Genomic DNA, 18,676 nt, shown 5'->3' with positions numbered 1-18,676 from the left:
ACTGTGTGCTTTGTAACCCCGGCCACTTCTTTTCAGCCACGGTGCTCACCTTGCGTGGTGCATCGATCCAGAGCAGCGCTCCCTCACTGGGCTGAAAGCCTTTAATTGTCTGTGCAGGATGAAGGAGAGAAACCACCCCAGCAGCCGCTGTCTAAAGAGGTGGATGGCCTCGCGCCCATCGTCATGCCAGTGTCTGTCCCTGTAAAGCTTCTGTCACCTGAGCCCAGCACGCAGCCCTCTGCCAGCAGTGCCACAGTCACAGACAAGCCTGCCAACTCTGTGTCAGATGACGAGATGCCCGTTCTCGTGAAGATGACTTACTCTCCACCGTGCAGTCCAAAAGTGGCCAACCCCTGCTCATCCTCTGTGAGTGCTGTGTTTCTTGCCACTAACTGTCCTGTGCTTGTTAAATCCCTTTGCTTGTAGTGCTGCTACTTTCTAAAACATCCGTATTTTAGAATATTTTCTGGAATCTTTATGATTCCTAATAAATAAAAAAAAGGCCTGTAGCATCAGAGCATTTCTTCTTCAATCATCTACAAATATTAATTTTCCTTTGCTGAGGAATCAAGATCTCAGTTGAAAACAAATAATTTGAAATTGGAATGTGATATTCTTTCATCCCACTAGAACAAAGGGATTTACGATCTTTTTACTGGTTTTGTTTTTTCCTTTTCAGGCTGCTTCATTGTTACGTTATTGCTTAAAATCGGCAGTTTTATTTCTTCCTGTTTTCTGAAGTCAGATATATGTGCTTCTCATTTCAGCCAAAGAGAGTGCAGTGCTTAGAGTGTGTGCGCTAAGCAATATGAAACTCGGAGTTCTGCAGTGAAGTAATTTTTTCCCTTTCTCCCTGCATTCCTCAGCTCTAAGGGTTAATCACTGGGATTTCTGATACAGAAAAATAGCTCTGGTTAGTGCTTACATTTCCCTTATAAAACTGAAATGGTCAGGCAGCACGAGGAATTGATGAGTGCTTGAATGAGATGTGAGAATGCTCATTATTATTTTCCTGAAGGAGTCCTGGAGCAAGCAATATTTATTTCGTGTTCCGGTGCAGAAATGGATTCTGCTCATTCCTTCAAATCCATTTTGGCAGACTACGCCATGATAAGGGATTACTGGGGAGTATAAGTACTGTATGGTATTATCTGTACAATGCAGAGAAATATCCCTGTGATATTTTTGATTTTCCTTCTCCATGTGAGGCTGATGGACAAATGAGGAATCAGCATTATACCAGCATGGGTGACTCCTTACAATATTCACTCCTGACTCTTCCTTCAGACATATCCACTAATTTTAAATATATATAATATACACACGTGTATATAAAATCTTTCCTCTTTTCCTTTAAGACAGAGGTTTTACATATAAACTTCCACTTTACTGTGAAAGCTGTCATTTCGCAATATTTAGTAACTCAGCAGTAGAATTCTTCATTTCTATTTCTAGTTCCACTAAAGAATAGGGACAGTCTTTTTTGAATCTTCAAGTTCTGAGTGGGAGATCTTCTCTAGAGACACCAGAGTAGGTGGCTTGGACTTGTGTATTTCTGCAACATATATAAAGTGACTGTGATTAAATCTGCCAGTGTTTGGCTAAATGCACATTCATTCCTTCAAAATTATGCTTGTGGTCTTTGTTATTGCCCAAGCAAACCAAAGTCATTCAGTTCACTCTCTGGACCCTATTTTTTATATAAGCAGTAGCATTGGAAACATTAAAAGATCAAAAGATCCACAGTTTCCTCCTCTTCTGTAAAGAGATTGTGCCATTGGAGAGGGATTTTTTTTTTAATACTGAAGAACTGAAGCTGTGTTGCATTTATTTTTACTGTGCTTTGGGCTGTCCAGAAGAGCTCCCACAAAACTCAAGGAATCAGTAAAATGAAACAGTGAAAAGGAGCTAAACATTCAGCAAGGCTACAGGATGGTGAGCTGAGGCTAGCAGTCAAGTGACATCCACCAGGATCTGTCCAGAGTGGATCTATCAAGGTGCAGCAGCAGGGCCCAAAAGTATGCATTCTGTCTTGGATAATGGGAATCAGTTACTAGAACTTGAGAAAAGTAGGGTGGTTCTTCAGGGGTGGTAGTGCACTGAGAGCCCATGGACACCACTATCTCCTTTCCTGCTCAATGTGACCTTTTCTGAAAGCAGTGTTGGCATGGGTATGCTCTAGGTGAAGCAGTGTAGGACATGGAGGTGTTTGGGATTTCTAAGATGTTGCATTGGTTTGCTTTACACTCGTGAGAAAGGAGTACCAGCTCTTTGGCACTTGGAGAGCAGAACAGAATGAGCCCTTAATCAAAGACACGGCCTGCTGGGTCTCTTTTTTAGATTTTGGGTTGTTTGGATTTTTTCCCTTGAGTTTAGGGTTTTTCCCCCTTTCTCCTGTATGAGCACTTAATTTTCACCATCTTGATGGACTTTATCTGTCATTACGGGTAGCTTTTACTGTTCTGAATGTCCATTATCAAAAAAATCCTCTGCAAAGCTGCATTTTCTTCTCTGCAGAAGCAAAACCCTTCCAAAACTAAATTTTTTTTACAGAGAAAAAAATGTCACCAGCTGTTGGAGAGGATGCAGTCATGATCTAACAAAGAGGACAGGACCTCTGTAATCAAAAATATTTCCTCAAGCTGGAACTTATTAACATAAGGGATAAAGGGTGACAGTGCTAATGCTTGTTTAACATGATTTTTATTGGGTGAATGTGATTCTCAAGAACCACCCATGGTATAAAGATGTGTGTTGTCTAAACATACATTGTAGTAATTTGCTTTATGTAGTATTATAATTTACCAGATGATGCAGACATTCTGGAGTAACGCTGTCAGAATTTTCTTCTGCTTCCCAAATTTATTCTAAAGATAGCCTACAGCCTAATTACCTAAAAGCAGTACATTTAATAATCCTGTGTTCATCTACCAACTTCTGTGTGTTCTTAAAGCAAAACCTGAAGACCTGTTTCTTCCTACCTTATCCTCACTCCCCCAAGAAATCCAGATTCCAGGTTTGCAGAAATTCTGTGCCTTCTGCTTCTGTATACTCTAGGGATTTGTTATTAAATTATTTTTAACATTCAAATTCTAGAAGTCTGGGCATGTTAACAGTGTGTGAATTTCCCAAGTGGTCATCTACTACCCTTATTTTCTCCAAGGAAGCAGGAGAGAGTTAAGTTCAAGATTTGTTGCAGCTGGACTGTAATCAAGCTGATGGGAATGTAGTGATAAGAGGCAAAGAATTTGAATTTATTACATTTTTCTTCCTTTCCTGCTGCTGAGTACTGCAGTAATTTCACTGAGCTCATGTGTCCTTCCTGGTCTCACTAAATAAATGCATTAGAAAACCTCTCATATAAAGTTTCTAGTAAACTGTGCCTGGGTAATGAAGTATCTCCCACCAGCCTGTGTGCATGTTCAGTGCAAACAGAAGTGCCCAGAGTGTCTGGGTAGCAAGGAAGAAGGGTGTGGGAGACTCGTGGTCTGGGAGAGGAGTTCTCTGCATTTTCGTAAGAAGACAGCAGCCTCTGTGGATCATCCCTACCTTGACCCAGAGGGCTTGCTGCTGGAAGTGAAGGGTAATTTGTCCTGGTTTTTCTCACTCTCTTCAGGTTTCTGTGTAGTGCCAGGTACTGCACTGCCCAGGGTTATTATAGTGGTACCTGAATAACTGCCTGGTGGTAACAGCTTTTCTGTGGCCATTGCCCAGAGCTGTAGAGGATTGTGTGCAGATTACATTTATGCCTGAATGATAAGATTCTCTGTGCTTTCATTTAGGAAACTAGCAAAAAACCTCATCTAAGTGCTGTAAAATCGGAAGAGACCTTCAAACCGTTGCAGGACAAGAAGAAATATCGGCACAGACCCGAACCTCTCTTCATACCTCCTCCTTCCTTCAACCTCAGCATGTCCCACTCGGGTGCCACTCTGTACCAGAGCCAGCTTCGCTCTCCCCGCGTTCTGGGAGATCACCTGCTGGACCGCACACACGAGCTGCCCCCCTACACTCCTCCGCCCATGCTCAGCCCCGTCCGGCAAGGCTCTGGTCTCTTCAGCAGTGTGCTCACTTCCCACAGCACATCCCACGCTCAGCTGCCACTTACTCCACTGACACCCACTCCACGGGTGCTCCTGTGTCGGTCTAGTAAGTATTGCATTTCCAGAGCAGCAGTACAAAGGAGGGACTACTGTCCTCTCTGCTCCTGTCACCACACTGATGGGGTTTGTGTGTGCTCACAGGCATGGCCAGTTCTGCTTCTTCACAGGAAAAGTCTATTTTAGTGGCAATTTTGCCTTGGATTTAGCAAAGTTAAGGCATAAAGGGAATATCTGCCCGTGAGGCTGTGATCATTCCATATGGTCTGCCTCAAGAAAGGATCACCTTGCCTCTCATTACATCAGGGCCTTCTGAAGTGGAAGAAAAAGACCTAGTTTGAGACATGGGGTTCATGTTAAGTATTTTTTGTTCAGTACTTCACAATAAAAGGTGTGCAATCACTCAGAATCAGGGCAGTAGAAACCTCTGTGAGTTCAGACATTTCTATTACCTATAAAAATTTAGACTGTTTCTAAGTGTCAATAAAGGGTCGTTTTTGCATCATAGACTGGAGTAATGTTGGCGTTAGTAGGGAGGTGTCAGTGCAGCCTGGGAGGGTCACTGGCAGCATAACAGCAATACTCAAATTCCAATCTCTGTTTCAGATAGTATTGATGGAAGTGTCATTCCAGTGACGCCTGGGCCTGGAGAACAGACTGTTGAACCGTAAGAAAAACAATATTTTTTGTCACAGCTTTTATAGATTAGCTCCAACCTAGAGCCCGTGGCCCAAAGTGTTTTGTACCAGGCAGGAAGTATTCAACTGCCTGAAATCATGTTGGGTTGGATGCATTTAATATTTCTGTGGATGGTGGCTAAGGACATTTGGAGCAAAGTGGCTGTGGAAAATTTAGGTGTCATGGGGCTCAAAGTTAGTGATGGCTGGGAAGAGTGCTGTGAGGAAAATGTGCCAATCCAGTACTCTTGCTTTTGTAGATATATTGTAAAAGTGGAGCTTTGGAGTGGTGGTGTTACCTGGTAGGTACCCCGTGGCAAAGTGCAAACAGGGTTGTCCTTCAGCAATGTAGTCCTTCAGTAATGGCTCTTTTTGCTCTCTGCTGAAGAGTACCATTCTCTGTGGAACAGAAATTTGCTGTTTCTGATGTCTGGCCTCTTTGCTAGTCATGCATATAAATTAGCTTGGGTTGTCCCTAAGGTATGATGTCTCAGTATGGCTCAAATTGCATATTGAAATTTTTGTTTTTCCCCAAGAGATCAGTTCTCTCTAGTATTCAAAATACTTATCCCACTGGGAGTAAAGCATTGCGTAAAGCAATCTGACACAATTTCCTGCCACTTCAGTGCAATAAAAGTTTTGTTGGAAATAAAGTGAACGCTAATCTGACTTTTGCATTTTCTACACATTGTGTAGTTGAATACTTATTTATTTATTCTTCTTTATAGGCGAATCAATATTGGGTCCAGGTTCCAGGCTGACATTCCTGAGCTGCAGGACAGATTGCTGATGGAGAAAGATGTGCACAAGGCTACTTTGGTTTGGAAACCATGGCCAGAACTGGAGAACAAAGTCTTCCAACAAAGAGGTATAATGACTTGCCTTTTTAGAAGTTCCTACGTCAGTCTGTGCCTGTTGAAGAAATACACATTGATTTCTCGTGTCTGTACTGAACAAAATGTTCAAGAGAATATTAATTGCTGAGAGTGCAGAGCAAGAGACTAGAACTACATGGTATAGGTTCAGAGCAACAGCATTATATGGTGGCATTTAAAGGGAAGTCTGGATGAATGGTTTTCTGGCAGCCAGGGGGGAATGGTCGTTGCTGGGAAGTTGGGTACTGAACTGCCTGGTAAAGGCAGCTGAGAGGCAGCTGATGGATCCTGGGCCTGTCCTGTGACCATAGCTGACAGGAAATGTGGCAGGCTTGGTGGGTTTTACCAGTCCTGCGCAGAATTTTTTCCTGCTTCTAATATGTTACATCTTCATTCTGTTTCTCCACCCTGGCTGGAGCCTCCTTGGCACGGCAATGTCACTGGTGTGTGCAAGTCATTGCCTCACAGGCAGATCTCTGGCTCTGGAGCAGCCTGTCCCATCCCAAGGATGGGCTCCATTACATCCTCTCCTCAGTGATCCTAAAAAAAGTAGATGAGATGTTGAGGAGAAAAAGTGTGAAAGAATCTGCTGCCCTGAACTATGTAGTCTTTGAGGGGCATTACAGAATCATTGGCTCCAGATGTTTGACTGACAGGCTACTGTATTAGCAGTAAAATGTTGACTTGTTTCTGACAGTGGAAGACCTTTTAAATATGAGCTGTTCCAGTGTGTTACCTGGTGGAGGAACTAACTCAGAATACGCTTTGCACTCTCTCTTTGAAGCAAAAGGAGATATTATGGTAAGATAAAAAAGCTGAAAGGGGAGATATGATCCTCTTCTGCAGATAAATTAGCATGCTTTATTAAATGGATTTAGATATGGTTATATAAAAAAGATTTCTGATTGATTTGAGATGATGCTTTAAACATCCTGTAACATTTTTGGGGAATGACTTTTCCCTTTATTCTCTAATAAATTTAAATTTCAAAGCAGTGCCTCTCTGAAGGCTTACTGTATATTTCATATAGATAAGATTACTTAGTTTATAGCCTTGGGGCTTTGAATGTCTCCCAGTGCTTGCTCCAGCCCTGATATTTCACAGGCTTTATATTTGGTCACAGAGAGCTTAGTCCTCTTCTAGCCCTTATAAAAAAAAAAAAAAACCAAAACCTTTTTTTTGGGCAGCAATCACATCTACTTATTTGTTCAGAACTGTGAGGTAATTGAACACAGTTCTTATATAAATAATGCATTTCAAATATTTGCATTAGTTTAGTGATGGGAATGTTATTAACTAAGGCAAAACATCCATTTTACCCAGTGTTAGGGGAAGGCAAGGCCCCTTGCACCAGTTCCTGGAAAGCCAATATAAAACCAAATGCAACAAAACATGGGGCTGGAATGAGTCTCACTGCATTGGCTAATACAGTGGGTTTTAGCTCGTGTCCCAGTTTCCTTGGGCCCTTTTAGCTGTATGTGAGAGGTCTGAGAATGTCAGGATGTGGAATTTGCTTTACAGAGAGTATGCATTTTCAGGGGAAAAAAATTTAGGGATCCATAAATCCTTTGTTTTCCTGATCTGAAGGACGATTAGCTATATTTGCAGTCATTCTTGACAGATGTTGACTTACACAGATATTCTAAAATATTTTATGCTATAAATATTAATGCTGTCAAACCAACCATTAAATATTCGTATTAATTAACACTGTCAAGTCAAACACTATAAATGTATTTGTTTGTGGCAAGCAGAAGGGAGGGAAAGAGCTGGAAGTTGCTAAGTAATAGTCACATTTGTGCTCATTAAGGCAGGACAGGTGCACATTAGATGCTCTTCTGTGAGGTACAGTATTAATGGGCCTTGGAGTAATTTGATGTGATTTTATATGACAGAAAAGAGAAAAGGGAGAAAATTAATTCATATTCTCATACCAAATAGTCTTCTAAATGCAGTTTTGTGCCACAGCTGATTGCTTTCCCTAATTCTGTTTTTCCCTGCTTTTTCATTTAGGTTGCTCTTGAAAAGCTGCTGTTGAGAAAGCCAGTGAGGTTGAAGTGTCATCCTTTGTCAAATTACCACTATGCTGGTAGGTTTCCTTGTGATCTTTCTATCTGTTCCACAGTCCAAGCCTGGCATCCCAGGCTGGAGCTTGGGATCACGTTGCACTCTCTGCATTTAATAGAGATGATGTGGGCAGTGCCAAGGGTACTCCCAGAGCTGTTTGTTGCAAGTTTAGCAGTTTTATACATGACTGACAATGTACAGAAGCTTTGCATCCATGTTGCTGTGGAGGATTCTACAGATTTAAAACTGCCTTGAGTGGGTTTTTTTTTTTCTCTTTTAAACTGAAATTTAACAATTTCATCTCCTTTTAAAACTGCTGCTATTTGTAATTTATAATTTAGTGTCATTAGTGTCTTAATTTTCTGGTACATAAGCAATCTACCATCCTGCCTGCTTCTTCCGAGGTGATGGTGCACAATAAATGAATATGATAATTACAAGCATCCTTTCAAGGAGGCAGTGCTGTAACTCTCACTAGGATCTTAGTGCTGCTTACAGAGCCTCTGTGTGGGGATCTAGTCAAAAAAGTCTGGGTTGGTGTGAAATACAAATGTGGTGTTAAGCCTTTGGACTTCAGTTGTGTCACCTGAACAGAGATAGCAAATGTCTCGCCTCTGCAGCCCCCTGTGCTATTGCTTAATGCTTTGTGGTGGCTGACAGCTGCTGAGACACTGAATAGGGTTTTGCATAAGACATTTAGAACTTCATTTCCAGTTCAGGCTCCATAGGAAACAAGCCAAGAGTCTCCTGGTGGTCAGTCAGTCACAGTGTCCAAGGTCATGTACTCAGTTCAGTTACAGTCACTGTGCAAGGTAGGTATAGATGCAGTCTACTTCCTGGCTGTAGCAGCCCACTGGAAGAAAGACTTCCAAGTAACAAGAAGTCTTTGTAAAGCAGCTCCTTAACCCCTTGGCCTGAGAACAAGAACAGAAATATGTTTAATAGTAGCTGATAATTTCAGTTTTGTCTGAGGGAGGTGCTTGGTGCCTGTGGTAGCAGCTGTGTTGCAGCCCAAAGGGTGGACATGGGAATGGATGGGGAAGGAGGACATCAGCCAGGAACTTTGATCAGGGTCTCTTGCCGGAAGAGATGACACCAAATATGTGTGAGACAGTTCAAGGGCATGAGAGCAGGAAGATGAGGAGATATCCCACAGCCTCTTCATCAGTAAACAATCTAATTAGTAGAGCAGATAAGAAAATTCTGCCTGTGTGGCAGAGGAAGAACAGTCTTTACTAAAGCAACTTCACAGTAGTTTCAAAAATAATTCATTGGGATTCAGGGAGGAGCCAAGAGACTGTTTTGTTTGATCTTTCACATGAGATGATGCTAATCCTTGGTAAATAGCACTGAGGCCTGTGGACACCTTTGAATCCCTGTTTCTTAAGCAGGAAAGAAAGTTTGATTGTGCTTATCACAGCATGAAATAAAATCTCACCAGTCTGGATCTAAGTGCCATAAAATAACAAGACAAAGCACTACTTTCTAATGCTTTTGCATGGAACATGTGATTGCAACTTATATTGACAGCATTGCTCTAGCACTGTGCAGCAGCTCTTGAATAACAGTTTATTTCTGATTGATAATCAGCCACTCGAGGCATATGAGAATTTTTCACAATCTAGTCCATGAATAGCTTTAATGTGACTTCAAGTGGCATCAGTTTGGGATAACTTCATGTTTTGTGCTCTATACTCAGAAATCATGGCTCTCAGGCGTGCCACATTTCAAGGTGGAATACATTGAAACAAAGCATGCTACTTGCTTATGAGAGTTAACTTGTTAGAATACCACAAACAACAGATACCCAAACTCATCCTTAGCACTGCCTTTGAATGAGGGTTCAGGCAAATAGCTCACCTTTGAAACTTGTTGTCTTGTGAAGGAAGCCACTTGTAACACCTGAGGATTTTCTGGTGTGTGCCAAGAGAGCTGGACATGCTGACCCAGGGCTCCTTGGAAGAACACCCTAATCTCTGTCCTAACACTTTGCCATCTGTCAGGATGGTGTTTAGGAAGAAAGGGAGCACATAACTGATACAAGAGGGCCACTGTTGCAAACACTTGAATTGTTCTCCTTTGAATAGTGGAGTTTCTCAGGTCTGAAGTTCTGCAGTGAGAACTCCAGGAGAGATGGTCTCTGATGTAGGGAACTTCAGGCAGTCTGGAAGCTTCTTGTATGTGCTGTGACAGGGTTGTGGGTCAGACCCAGCCTATGTTGTGCAAAGTGGATTTCAGCTACCTCTCCATGGGGCTCCCTGGGTGTACATGTAGCCCCCTTGAAACCCACAAGTTGGGCCCAAAGCACCAAAAGGAGTAGAAGATATTTAATGTCAGTTAAATATGTTGGTTTAATGTCAGTGCAAAAACAGTATGGCAGGTAAAACAAAATGTAGAATAAATATCTAAACATAAAGACCAGCTTTAAAATTTGATCTGTATTCTAAAGCCCCAAATTCTTTTTGCTGCATTGCAGATCTCTCTCTATGCACGTTCTCTATATCTCCCTCAAGCTAACAAGAGCAAAAGTGGTTTCCCAGCAACCAGAGTTAAAAACAGCTTTTCTTCTGTTTCTTTTCCTACACAGGATTTATTCTATTAATTAGGTTACTTCCAATTAACCCGCATAATCTTATAAGGGTCTCTGCTAATACCACAGCTATTGGGGAAAGTATGCAAGGCCCAAATATTCTATAGGTGTACAATAAAATTAGTTCATGGAAATGATTCCATGTTATTATTTTTATTGTGTTGTCTTTTTTGGAGGGTGGAGTAGAAGCAAGAGAGCAGAATGACTAGAAAAAAAGAAAATCTCTCCCGTGTTGTCATGCTTTTTAAAAGTTATGTTTTGGCATAATAGAGTAGCCTCCTGGGCTGAATTTACCTGAGTGCATTTACCCCTGCACAAAGGGAGGGTAAATGCTCATGACTGACAGCTTGTGTAAGAAGGCAATGGTGCTGGTTCTGGGTGGGAAAAGACGGAAAGGCAGTGTGTCAGCAGAAAGATCTCTGGGTGATAACAGGATAAGTAAAACTCATGGCTTGAAGCCAGTGCCTTTCTCTGATGCTTAAGAGCGCTTTAAGTGTAAATCTCTGTGGAAATAACTAATGCATGCTTATATCCAGTACTGGAAGAGCCTACAGAAAACAGGTTGCAGAAAAGTTAGCTTTGTAGTTTTCATCATAAAAAAGAGTGGTGAGATACCTGCTCTGAGCTTGTAAGCCTGGAAGCTGATGCTGAAAAACAAAACATTTGCAGTTAAAAATATTGCTATTTTTTAAGACAAAAGTAACTTGTAGAGTTCAATACCACGTGTGGTGCCAAGACCCAAGTTAATTGAAATCAGTGCAGAGGCAAGCATTTCTATGGAGAGTAGTAACATTGACAGGAATATGAGGGATTTCTTTTCATAAAAGTTTTAGATGTTTCAAAAATTGTCAGACTGAAGTAGAATCTTCTCATAGTGTAAGTCATTTCAAAGGCATCCACTTTATGACTCCTTGCATATCCTTCCTTTAATGTATGTAATGCTGCCCACTCCTAACAAACAGAACATTGCTTTGATGCAGCAGAGCAGTCCTGTGTTCCTTCTGTTTGCCTAATATTGAGAAAGCATAAATTCCGTTCAATTTAAGTGTTGATTTCACATTTTCATAGGCAGTTAGGCCAGGGGACCAAGCACAGAATAACAATATTCAGAAGTTTTATATACAGCTTCCATTAAATGACAAAAAACACTTTGTGCATATTGCACATTGCTACAGTGTCTACCTCCTTGTGACCTCTGCCACAGAGGATTTAAATGTCTTTTCCTAAACCATGCAAGTGAAGAGCTGCAAAAGGATCTTACAAAAGGAGAACAAAAGGATATATGAACTTCTGTGTCATCAAATGTAAAGTGGCATACGTGGGAATAAACAATTCAATCCTTACATAGGAAATTATGAGCTCTGTGGTGGTACTTCTCAATTAGAATAAAAGTTTGGGATTGTAATGCTAGTTCTAAGGAGATATCAACTGTATTTTATAACAGCTAAAAAAATAATCAAGCATTAAGAGGATAGAAATCATGGTGATGCCACTTTGAAAGCCTGGATTTTATGTGGACTTTTGTGTGCCTTTCTGGTCCTCTTGTCTTTATAGAAATGTTTTAGTACTGGAAAAGTTCAGTGTGGGACAGCAGTAAGGATCAAAGGTTTGGGAGTGATAGAAAGGGCACACAATTCTGAATAGCATGAGGGTGATGGTCAAGGTTGGGTTCACTTTCTCCTCCACTTGAAGAATGAAGGGAAGCTACTGGGTGACAGGAAACAAAGAAAGGGAGGTGGCTCTTCATGCAGAGGGTCCACTGATCTGTGAAACTCCTGGCAAAGGATGTTTTGGGTACGAGAAGTTTAATTGGTTGAAAGGAAGTGTGGCTCAGCACTTAAAAGTGTAGTTACTAAACAAGCAAATTGCAATAGACTCAGGAAATCCCCTGTGCCCAACTTGGTCAGAGGTTGGGAAAAATTAGGGAGAGGCATTTTTATTTGCTTGCCTGATCTTACTGTTTCCTAGGCAACTGCCTGTCATCACTGCTGGAGACCAAATACTGGTTAGATGGACTTCAGGTCTGAGTTAGTACAGCCATGCTTGTATTTGGGTAACAGTGATCATTCCCATGTGCTTGAGACTTCTAGTTCTCATTTCAGATATGGCATCAGCATAAAGGTGGTGAGTTTTTATCGTTCATAATGATTTCACATTCTTTTTAAGGCTCTGACAAATGGACACATCAAGAAAGGAGACTGTTCAAAGAGGCATTGTCCACCTACAGCAAAGATTTCATATTTGTACAGAAAATGGTAAGGTTATTTCTGTTCTGTCAATTGCTGGGGTTTTTTTTTCCCCCTTTTGCTGTACGATGTTCGTCTCCATTTTCCCTCCAGTGCCAGACCAGCTGGTTGCAGGCATAGAGGCAGCAGTGGTTACAAGAACACCAATAGGAGTGGTGTATTCATTGGTTGTACCTGTGCATTAGATACCAGTAAAAAACAGTTATAAATAATTAAAAGTTGTTCCTCTTGTTATTACATGTGAAAGTTTTCACACCTGGAATCCAAATCATGGCATTTTATGTGTGGGACAAGTATGGTTTTCTCTTACCATCTTGGTGTTCTCTGGCAGTTTGTTACAAGGTACCAGAGTCACTGGCATTGAGCCTGGTGCCAGGAGGGGCTGAAACCTGTTAATAAAGAGAAAACATGTTTGGACTTACTTTTCATGTTCTGCCACAAAGCAGAAAAGACAAGCTTATAAATCTCAGGGCACAATACCCTACTTGTTAGCTCAAATGTTGAAAAATATGTGGATTTATGTGAGTCAAGTCTTAATTACTAGATTTCTCAGTGGTACTGTACAACTGAGCTACAAGAGTATATCCTGAGTAATTTTCTGTCTGGAGTTTAGAGCATCACAGAGAAATCTACTGAAGTTGAAAAAGTCAATGCAAATTTTACTGGAAAAATATTTTTAAAAGAATTATTCTACAAGAGCATTCCTGTTGTAGTCAAACTGCCTTTTTTTTCCCCTCCGTTTGAATTTTTGAGGAACAAAGCCTACCTATTGGAATATATTAAAATTCTGTTGAATGAAAGCAGAAAATTAAGACAGGACTATTTCTGCAATTCCTTAACTACAGGTGAAGTCTAAGACAGTTGCACAATGTGTGGAATACTACTATACCTGGAAGAAAATCTTGCGTTTGGGACGGAAACACAGAACGCGCTTAGAGAAGAAAAGAGACGAATGCTTGGTAAGTCTAAAGGAAGATGAGAAAGTTTAACTCTTGATAATTTTTGTTTGTCCTTTTTTGAGGAGAAGGTTGAATTAGGTGACATAGGTATCTTCCAATAGAAATTATTTCATAACTCTGAATTATGTTCTGTATGAATATTTTGTGACCTCAGCTACCCCAAGATTCGTTTGGCTGGACTGCAACCAGATTAAAGTGAATTATCTAACTGTAGTCCAGGGAAACCTCTGTAAATTATGCTTGTGCCCATGTGTCCTCCTAAAGACTGCTCTAACATTCCAATACAAATACCACTTGGGATGTGTTGGTTTGTGGGTTGGTGTTTTTTTTTGGTTGGTCATTTTGGGGTTTTGTTATAGTAGCTTGACTACAAGTACAGCATACATGGCCTTTCTGATGGCAGGAGGATAGCACTGCACCTGGCAGCTGCAGATCTTTGCAGCCACAGCTCCATAATACACATGGAGGCTGTCTTGAGCACTGCAGAGAAGCTTTATGGGCTATAGCTTATCCATTAAGGGGTGGTAGCTCCAGTAAGACCAGAAGTTCATTCAGGATGGTAAGAAACAGTGATACTGGGAAGCACACTTGAGTAAACAACATGCTGTTCCAGAACTGTGTATGTCTTAACTATCCAGTGCTGTCTTACCATATTTCTGGTGTTCCTTAAATGCGCTGTCTGTTTTAGACAAGTGGAGAAGAGGAAGTGTTAGAGGAAGATGAGGAGATTGAAGAAGACAGAAAGGAAGAAAGGGAAATGCAGAAGTCACCTGACCCACCAGCAATCTCTCTTGTTGGACCTATAGATCTACCTGCCGTTCAGGGTCTTTCACTGTCTTCATCCTCCTTCATCTGTGAAATGCCAAACTGTGGCGCTGTACGTGAGTTTAGTATACTTAATGGGGAGAGGCTGGTGGTGGTGGTCATATGTGTAAACTAGTGAATTTGATTTTGACTCTTTTAATTCCCACCCCACAAAATAGAAGCAGTTTGAGCTGTACAGAAAACTGAATTCTGAGATGATGTACCTTTTAGAAATACTAGATGGCAACAGCTCCAATTAAGTTACACAACTTTAATAATAGGACAGCTCACTGCTTTGTTTTTTTGTGACTATCTTCAATTATAGTGGGATATTGCTGAAAGCAAGCACCATTTGAGCAAGTAGATGGTGCATATTAGACATGTACGCTTGTTCTGTTGAGATATGCATTCAGCATCCTACTTTGGGCAGTTCCAGTGTTGCCTTGTGATTTCTTGGGGTTGTTTTTTCCCCTTCCCTCCACCCCGCTCCCTGGCAGGTGTTCAGTTCCCGACAAGCGCTGAATGGCCACGCGCGCATTCACGGAGGTACAAACCAGGTGACGAAAACACGCTGCACCATTCCCGGCACGAAGCAGAAATCCGGTACCCAGAGCGGATACTGCTCCATCAAGAGCTCACCTGCCCACAGCACAACAAGCGGCGAGACTGACCCAACAACAATTTTTCCTTGCAAGGAGTGTGGCAAGTAAGTGTGACTGTCTGCAGTACAGCATCGCCTTTGCCTGTTGAGATTCCAGATCAGCAGTGCTGTGAACAAACTTTGTATTTTGATTGTCTTGGAAGAAGTTTTCCCCCTAGATGATATGTTCTCTTACCAAAACTGCCAGAGATAGGTTTGCATGACATTTTGGATGCCCCTGCAGTACTTACTCCTATTTCCCACTTACCTGCTAGAATTTTTACGTCTGACATTCCAGCGTCCTGCTTCATCACTGACTTGGATGTGACAATGGGCAACTTTCTGTGTGTTTCTGTGCTTGAACTTGTCCATCGTGGTAATCCTTCACTTTCTCCCTGTTGTGCAAGATGGTTGTGAAACTGATAGAGGGAAAATTAGGATGTGCACAGATACTAAAGCAGGTGTGGCAGCTACAAACTACCTCTGGCAAAATCAGAGTAGGCCATTTTGATACCATTAGGATGTATAAATCTGGTAATATGTCCCTGAAATTCACACCATGGCATTGCAGACTTCACTGACTTCTATTTCAGGACAAGGAAGCAAATGTACTGATAAGTTGTTGAGTCTTTTTTGGCTCATTTCATCAAAAGCAGTGCATTTTAATCTGATTTTTTTTCCTTTAAAATTTAGGGTCTTTTTCAAAATCAAAAGCCGCAATGCTCATATGAAGACTCACAGACAACACGAAGAACAGCAAAGGCAGAAGGCTCAGAAAGCTGCTGTAGCAGCAGAAATGGCAGCCACTATTGCAAGAACTACTGGGCCAGCTGGGCATAGTTTGATCCCCTTGGATCACATGAGCTTGGTTAAACATGTTGAAAATGTTGGTGACATTGATGATGATGTTGTTCCGGATCTGGGTGATGTCATGGAAGAGAATGAAGTCATGGATGCTGACCTCTTACTGGATGATGAAGATCCAGATCTACTGCAGGATGATGCTGAGTTGTAAATAAAACTGTTTGATAGACAGCTACTGAGCACACCCTGAATGGATCAATCAGGAAACCTGGACTGCTTGTTTATTCCCACTGATTGTAAACTACCTGTTGAAAATTATAATTCTTTTATCCAGGTCTAGAAAAAAAAAATGCTTTTTTCCCTTTTTTTTAATTAATTTGTGTTTTGGGGTAAAAAATAAATAATTGGTACAAATATTCTTATAAGGTGTTTTTATCTGAGCTCTTTTTGCTGATAACTTCCAAGGCCACTAATTACACAAATTCATGGTTCTGCTATCGGTTCCTACCAGATGGTCCTGGTAGAATCTTTAGTCTTTAACTCTTCCAAGTTTCATTTTACCCCAATTACAAGAATAAATTTCACACACTTCTGATGAAACATTTTTTTTGTCTATATTGGATCATTTCCAGCATCTTCTAGAGAGTAAATGTCATCTCTCTTAAAGCTACGATTACATTTTTTGTCTTAGTGCTGCCATTTTAAGCAAGATGGAGGAAGAAAAGATCTGGCTTAACCGTGAAAGAGCTAGTAATATCACAGTTCATTTTCAGTTCTGTCTTGGTAACACAGGACATTTTAGACATTCCATTTTAGCAAGGTTTTGATCTGCTGATTTGAAAATGACCTAATTTCCAGGATTGAAGAATGAAAATGATTGTTCTATGGTTCACATCCTCTGATGGGAGCACTGAATCGGGAACGCTGCCTTGGTAATCAGATTGCACTGGAAATATTGTCCCGTGACAATAAATCACACTGTGGAATAGCCATCTCTGTGATTTTAGGGGAGTGTGTGCTCAAGCAATGCTTGCTCTCTCGCCAGGCAAACACAGGGAAGCATTCTTGCCATTGGAAAAGAGACTGATATGCTTTCAGCACCTGGGTATATGTGTTATTCTTGTGCCATTTTCAGTCCTCTTCATTACATCAAGTTCAGCTGTTGTTTGTTTACTCTAAACATGCTGCAGAGGTGAGTTGATGTTGCTGTTTAATGACCATTTCTCCTCCCTTAGGTTCAGATCTACGTGCTGGACACCTGACACCTGAGTTTATATAAATTTAGATTTGGTTCTCTGATTAAACAGGATATGAAAGAATTGTACGTTGCAGAATAAAACAAGGAAGAAATGGAGTTAGGTTGAGTGGACCTTTAATTACAGAATACAAATGCTGATTGCAGAGCTCTCACAGGCAGCAGCAGTGATTTTCTTGTGTATTTTGCACAGTAGAGAAGTATTGTTAACTTTATAAAATACTTCATAAGACTTATTTCAGATCTTCCAGGCTTCAGGTTTGTTTGGGTTTTTTTTTAATAAGTTGGGTTTTATTTTATTGGGTTCTTTTGCCATATTCCTAATATCTTCATCAGAATCTGAGGGATGGTGGGTCTTATTTTCTACTTCTTATCCTTGTTTAACTATGCAAAAGGAGGGTAAATCACAGCACTTTTTAGGAGTTACCGGACCACACAAGTTCAGAGCCAGTGGGACCCACTGACAGAGAGAGGTGCCTTCTCTGTCAAAGCCAAATATGTGAAGCCAAATGACCTCAAGTTTCTACTTAAGGTCGAATGTTCTGATGCTAAAGAACAGCCCTTCAGGAGAATGGAAATAACTTCTCAGTTTCTGGTTAGTGAAGTTCCTGTGTACGTGGTTGTTTTAGTGTTCTGTGGGGTTTTCCAGAGGTTTTTGCAGTAGGGTTTCACCAGTGGGTGGAATTTATCCTGTCACATAAGAGGTGATGTTCTCAGTCATTGTACCCTTGAGCTTCAGGAGATCAGGCAGCAGCAGCCTTTTCTTTCCCAAGCTGCCACTCAGCACATTCCCCAGCAGTTCCTGTCCATTTCACAGGGGCCATATGCAACCCAGGTTCAGCAGACTGGGTGCTCAGCCCTGTACCACCAGCAAGACCCACTGACAAAAAATCTCATAGATACTGCAAGTCTTCGTGGTTTGCAAAGTGGAGGCTTTTTGTGAGCATTAAAACGTGTTGGCTTTCAGGAGTCTCTGTTAGAAACAGCCCCGCAGAGTCTATTCTTCCTCCCACAAGCTTGTATCATTTTAACCCTTTAAGGATCTTTGTGAGAAAGGCTCTTCACTGGAAAATGGACAGGTTTTCAGGTTCCTGTGGTTAAAAACTGTTTAAGTAGAATGATGATTGAAATCAGAGTTCTGCTTGAAGAACTGAGCGAAATACAGTAGAAATTTAGGGGCTTAATTCTGAAGAGCAGCTCTATATTAAAGAATCTACAGTGACACTTTTAGTAACAGTTGCACAGGACCTGTGCTAAACTTAGTACCTATAAATATATATATATACACATACATATGCCTGGTTAAGTAACATTAATTGGGTGCTGTTTTATTGTACAGCCAAGAATAGAACAATGATAACCAAAGAAGTTATTCATAAAGGAAAAAAAAGAAATGCACATTTCCTAAGCAGTACATGATTTAGGCCTCAAACATTGACTTCGTCGTTAAGTGTTGCATTGGCTGATGTTAAATGTGCTGTTCTGCCTATTTGTACATGAGTTGAACATAGTTTTGTTTCAGAAAACTTTTTTCTTGCTGATGGTTGTTGATGGAAAACTATTCAATATTGGAGCTAGTCCTCTTTGATAAAACGTGTACATACAGAAAACATATTTTATGAGAAAAATCTTATTTTCAATATTTAACTGTTATTTTAT

At 40.9% G+C, this 18,676-nt stretch overlaps 1 protein-coding gene across 8 annotated transcripts in view; it reads left to right on the top strand.

The window, feature by feature from the left end:
• Positions 1–17,116, top strand: part of TRERF1 (transcriptional regulating factor 1) — a 98,728-nt gene extending 81,612 nt beyond the window's left edge. For 6 of the 8 annotated variants that reach the window (XM_030235527.2, XM_030235522.2, XM_030235526.2 and 3 more), the window contains 11 exons: positions 118–366; positions 3,783–4,149; positions 4,707–4,767; positions 5,506–5,645; positions 6,350–6,453; positions 7,666–7,741; positions 12,476–12,564; positions 13,401–13,514; positions 14,203–14,391; positions 14,816–15,024; positions 15,652–17,116. In XM_030235527.2, the coding sequence (XP_030091387.2) occupies positions 118–366; positions 3,783–4,149; positions 4,707–4,767; positions 5,506–5,645; positions 6,350–6,453; positions 7,666–7,741; positions 12,476–12,564; positions 13,401–13,514; positions 14,203–14,391; positions 14,816–15,024; positions 15,652–15,973 (1,920 nt within the window). In that variant the 3' untranslated portion in view covers positions 15,974–17,116. The remainder of the gene's footprint in view (positions 1–117; positions 367–3,782; positions 4,150–4,706; positions 4,768–5,505; positions 5,646–6,349; positions 6,454–7,665; positions 7,742–12,475; positions 12,565–13,400; positions 13,515–14,202; positions 14,392–14,815; positions 15,025–15,651) is intronic. The other 2 variants (XM_030235529.2, XM_030235528.2) reach the window with 1 other exon arrangement.
• The last annotated feature ends 1,560 nt before the right edge of the window (positions 17,117–18,676 follow it).

This window comes from Serinus canaria, chromosome 3 (assembly GCF_022539315.1).
Source record: "Serinus canaria isolate serCan28SL12 chromosome 3, serCan2020, whole genome shotgun sequence".
Taxonomy (NCBI): Eukaryota; Metazoa; Chordata; class Aves; order Passeriformes; family Fringillidae; genus Serinus; species Serinus canaria.
The sequence above is the reverse complement of the archived record's forward strand: the minus strand, read 5'-3'. Positions and strand labels throughout refer to the sequence as shown.